Source organism: Orycteropus afer, unplaced genomic scaffold (assembly GCF_000298275.1).
Source record: "Orycteropus afer afer isolate SDZICR_OR568_19922 unplaced genomic scaffold, OryAfe1.0 scaffold00099, whole genome shotgun sequence".
NCBI classification, from domain to species: domain Eukaryota; kingdom Metazoa; phylum Chordata; class Mammalia; order Tubulidentata; family Orycteropodidae; genus Orycteropus; species Orycteropus afer.
In genome coordinates, this window is record NW_006921686.1 from 1,420,446 (window position 1) to 1,425,313 (window position 4,868).

At 58.5% G+C, this 4,868-nt stretch overlaps 1 protein-coding gene across 1 annotated transcript in view; it reads left to right on the forward strand.

Moving 5' to 3' along the window:
* LIG1 (DNA ligase 1) overlaps window positions 1–4,868 on the forward strand; it is a 79,096-nt gene that overhangs the window by 51,369 nt on the left and 22,859 nt on the right. Inside the window, 4 exon segments of the mRNA XM_042781232.1 lie at window positions 1–69; window positions 519–634; window positions 2,984–3,079; window positions 4,397–4,507. The exon segment at window positions 1–69 is cut by the window's left edge and continues 11 nt beyond it. Of these exon segments, the coding sequence (XP_042637166.1) occupies window positions 1–69; window positions 519–634; window positions 2,984–3,079; window positions 4,397–4,507 (392 nt within the window).

Below are 4,868 nucleotides of genomic sequence, written 5' to 3' on the forward strand. Positions count from 1 at the left end.
ACCGCCTCGTGCCTGTGCTGCTGGAGCACGGCCTGGAGCATCTGCCCAAGCTCTGCAGGCTGAGCCCAGGTACGCCCAGCCCTTCCAGCCCGGCCCATCCTCTGTTCTCGGCTCCCCCGCTCCGGGGTGGGCACTGGGAAGGCTGTGAATCTTAACCTGCATTATGCAGAAACCCCTCCCACTTCACCGTGCAGTTTCCCTTTCTGAATTAGGGAGGGCAGAGGCGCACAAAGAGCCCTGCTAGTGCAGTGATTAAGCGCTCAGCTGCCAACTGGAAGGTCAGAGGTTCTAACCCTCCCAGCCCCTCCATGAGAGACAATTAGACAATCCGCTCTTGTAATGATCACAGCCCGGAAAACCCCATGGGGCAGATCTACTGTGTCCTCTAGGATGGTTTGGAGCCCCAGAGGTAGGGGGTGCGATTAGCGAGCTCCGCCTCCCTCCACACTCCCTTTCTAGTTATCACCTCCCCTTTCCTCCCCATCTCCCATAACTTCTCCTTTTTCTTCCCCTCCCAGGGGTCCCTCTGAAACCCATGTTGGCCCATCCTACCCGGGGCGTCAGCGAGGTCCTGAAGCGCTTTGAGGAGGCCGCTTTCACCTGCGAGTACAAATATGACGGGCAGAGGGCACAGGTAGGGCGAGACACGCCTTAACCACAAAGCAGTACCGGCCGGCAGGGCCTGCAGCAGCCAGGATGGGCTCAGGTGCTTCCTGCTGGACTTGCCGCTCGGAGCTGTGGCTGTTGGCTCCGCAGGGGCTGTGACGGTGACCCCCTCGTCAACTGATCTAAAGATGTTATTCTTGTTGGGTGCTGTGCAGTCCACTCCGACTCATGGCAACCCTCATGATAATGTGGGACACAGTAGGATTTTCCAGGCTGGAATCTTTGCGGGAGCAGAGCGCCAGGTCTTTCTCCCGTGGGGCACTGACCTTCGGTTCCCAGCCGAGCACTTAACTGCTGGACCGCCACGGCTCCTGGGAGCCGGCAGCCCTTGAGGCCCTGGGCTTGTGGTTGCATCTGCTTCCGTGTCGACTGATGGTGACCATTTTCCCCGAGTCTGCCCCTCTCCTTGTGTCGCTGAGCAGTGACGAGGGTAGGACACACTCTGCAGGGACAGCATGTTCTCTGGTCAAGCAACTTCATCGCGACCCCCTGTGACAGAGTAGAACTGTCCCATAGGGTTTCCCGGGCTGTAACCTTCACCTGAAAGGTCACCAGCTGCTCTGTGGGAAAATGATATGGCAGTTGCTCTGTAAAGATTGACAGCCTTGGAGACCCTGTGGAGCAGTTCCACTCTGTCCTCTAGGGGCGCTGTGAGTCAGAATCCACTCCAGGCACTGGGTGTGGTTTGGGCTCTGCTGCCGGGGAAGATTGACAGCCTTGGAGACCCTGTGGTGCAGTTCCACTCTGTCCTCTAGGGGCGCTGTGGGTCAGAATCGACTCCACGGCAGTGGGTGTGGTTTGGGCTTTGCTCCTGTAAAGATTGACAGCCGTGGAGCCCTGTGGGAAGTTCCACTCTGTCCTCTGGGGGTGCTGTGGGTCAGAGTCCACTTGACAGCAATGGGTGTGGTTTGGGTGGGAATCTGGCAGCATATCACCAGGTCTTTTTCCCATAAAGATGCTGGATGTGTTCAAACCACCAAGCTTCCAGTTGGCTGCTGAGCACTTAACTGTTGTGCCACCAGGGCACCTTTGTCCAAAGAGCAGACCCTCAAAATTCCTGACCCCTCATAGTGGGAACCCAGGAAATGGCCCCTTTTGTGTGAATGTGGGAGCTCTGGTGGCATAGTCCCTAAGGCACTTGACTGCTAACCAGAAGACTGGCAGTTCAAACCCACCAGCAACTCCTTGGAAGGCAGGTTGGGCAATCTACTTCTGTAGTGATACTGTCTCGGAAACCCAAGGAGGGGTTGCTATGCGTTGGGTGCGACTCAGTGGCAGTGAGTTTGGCTTTGTGTGTGTGTGTGTGTGCGTGTGTGTGCGTGTGCACATGAATGCTGGCGGCCACTCTGGGGGCCCCGAACCACCCCCAGTGCCATGCCTCCTGTGACCCGGTGACAGCGAGGGCTCGGGCTGCTTTCTCAGGCTGCCTGTTGTGGGCCGTGTGTCTTTGTGGGGAGCCGGGGGCCTTCAAGGCACTTGTCACCTGGGGCAGAGAAGCAGCGCAGGGGAGGCGGGCGCGCGCAGGTAGCAGCAGGTGTCACAGACGGTCGTCAGAGAGCATCGTGGGGAGAAAAAAAAGCAAAACGTTTGACCGCACCGAGGCGGCCAAGAAACAGACAGCTGTTTCCTGGAGTCTGTGGATGGTGCGACATTTAACGGCTCAGCTGCTAATCCAAGTCCACCAAGAGGGCCCTCAGAAGAAGGGCCTGGCACCCCCGAGAAACCTGCCACTGGACCCCCGAGGGAGCCCGGCTCTGCTCTGACTCACGGCGTCGCCGCCCGTGGGAGCCAAGTCGACAGCAACTGGGTGAAAGTCCTGTGTTTGCAGCTCCGCTCACGGGTGGTGAGCAAAGAAATCACAGCGACCAGGATGAAGTCGCAAGAAGGTTCGCATGTCGTGAGGGACGCTACTGACGTCCTGGAACGATTTCTGCAGAGACCGTTGAGTGGGAACCTGCGCCACTGTGTAGACCTTCAGTGAAGGTCAAAGGTTATTTAAAATAAATAAATACAGGAATGAGTGCACGGACAATAAAAAGCAACATGATGTTTAGGGCGTCATAGCGTTTGGGCCAGTCAGCAGGTGCCCACACGGCGAGGCCCACGTGCTAGGCGGTGGGGAGCAGGGGTTGGGGTGATGGGGAAAAACTAGCAGGTGCGCCCCACAAACTGGTGGGAGCTGAGGGGGTGACGCACCCGGCTCTCTGCCCCAGTCCTGCCTGGGCGTCTGGGCCTCCTGCCCGTGAGGGGGGGGTACAGGGGAGGCCCTGGGGTCGGATGCGGCTCTCACTTCTTTCTCTCCCCCCATGGCGGCCAGATCCACCTTCTGGAAGGCGGGGAGGTGAAGATCTTCAGCCGGAATCAGGAGGACAATACCGGGAAGTACCCTGATGTCATCGGCCGCATCCCCAAGGTGGGTGTCTGCCACGTGCATGCGGCCAGGGGCCAGGGTCACAGCTGCAGGGAGCTGGGGCCCCTTCAGGCCGCTTGACACCATTGGGGGGTTGATTGGAAGGAGATGGGGCGACAGGTGGCAGAGCCCCTGACTCAGCAGCCTGTTGTTAGCTGCTAGTTGTCAAACCGGCTCTGACACACGGTGACCCCAGGGACACCCGGACAGAGCAGTGTCCAGCCTGCACCATCTTCACGGCCTCAGGCCTGCTCAAGCCCATGGGTGCAGCCACTGTGTAGTTTGCGTGCCTCCCAGCCTCCGGGACGTCTCCCAGCCTCCGGGGCGTCTCTCAGCCTCCGGGCCATCTCCCAGCCTCAGGGGCCGTCTCCCAGCACCGAGCTGGGAAACGTGTTGTAATCCACAGGGTTTTCGTTGGTTAACTTTTGGAATTTGATTACCAGGCTTTCCTCCTAGTTTGTCTTGGTCTGGAAGCTTCACTGAACCCTATCCACCGTGGTGACCTTGCTGGTATTTGAAATGTGGGTGGCGGAGTTTCCAGCATCACCCAAGCCACCACAGTACAAGAGACTGTGTGACAGATGGTGGCACAAACCAAACCCACTGCCAGCGAGTCTGTTCGTACTCACAGTGCCCCTAGAGGACAGAGTAGAACTGCCCATCGGGTTTCCAGAGCTGCAGTCTTTGGGCTCTGGGGCAAGTGACTGACGTTTGGTGAGCTGTACAAGGAACAGAGTGGACTTGGCCTTGGTGTCAGAGGCAGGGCTGTCACAGCACACGGCTCCAGAGCACCGTACGAGGGGCCCCTGGTGGTACGTGACACAGTGCACTTCAGGGCAGGCTCCCCAGGGGAGGAGAAGGAGGAGAAGGCATTTTCCAGAGGGACCAGCATGTGCAAAGGCCCTGTGGTGGGCGGGGAGCCGGCCCGTTGGAAGAGCCGAGCGGCTGGTGTGCTGGGCTTCAGAGAACCAGGCTGGGAGCTGGGGGCAGGGAAGTGCTGAGTGAGGGGCCGACCCCTAGCTTATAACTGGGTTGGGCTGTGGTCGGGTTTGGAGATTGGCGAGCTCACCCAGGCTGATGTGAACAGAGCACGTGGACAGTTGGTGCAGGACCGACAAGACCAGCGGGATGAGGGTTGCATCCTATGAGGCAGCAGGCCTGGGGCCAGGGAGGTGTGTGACGTGGGCAGCTTAGAGACGGACGCTGCAGGTAGAGTCAGTTCCAGTGGGTGATCGCAGGTGAGGTGCAAGGAAGGAGGTGGTATTTCATGACCTCATCTTCCACCTCTTAGCAGCCCTGCGTCCTCACTTCACCTTTCAGATAAAACACCCGTCAGTCACCTCTTTCATCCTGGACAGTGAGGCCGTGGCTTGGGATCAGGAGAAGAAACAGATCCAGCCATTCCAAGTGCTCACCACCCGCAAACGCAAGGTAGCCTCTGCCCCGCTTCACCCTGCCCTGCCCCGTTGCTGCCCCGCACCCCTTTCTCCTGGCCCAGTCCACTGGTCCTGCTCCATCCCCAAAAGGGCAGCGTACCTGCTGCGATGAAGTCCTCGCAGCCTTTTGCAAAATAGCTGCCACAGCTCCAGCCATCACATCCTCCTGAGTCGGAAGTGGGGAAAAAGGCTTTTTTCCTACATCTCTATCTTTTGACTATGAAAGAAGATCTGCCTCCGTGGGCCCCCGCAGCCTGCACCCCAGCAGACTTCCTCTTTGCTTCTCATTGGCTGGAATTGTGTCCTGTGACCACCAGCAGCTAGCTTCTCATTGGCTGGAATTGTGTCCTGTGACC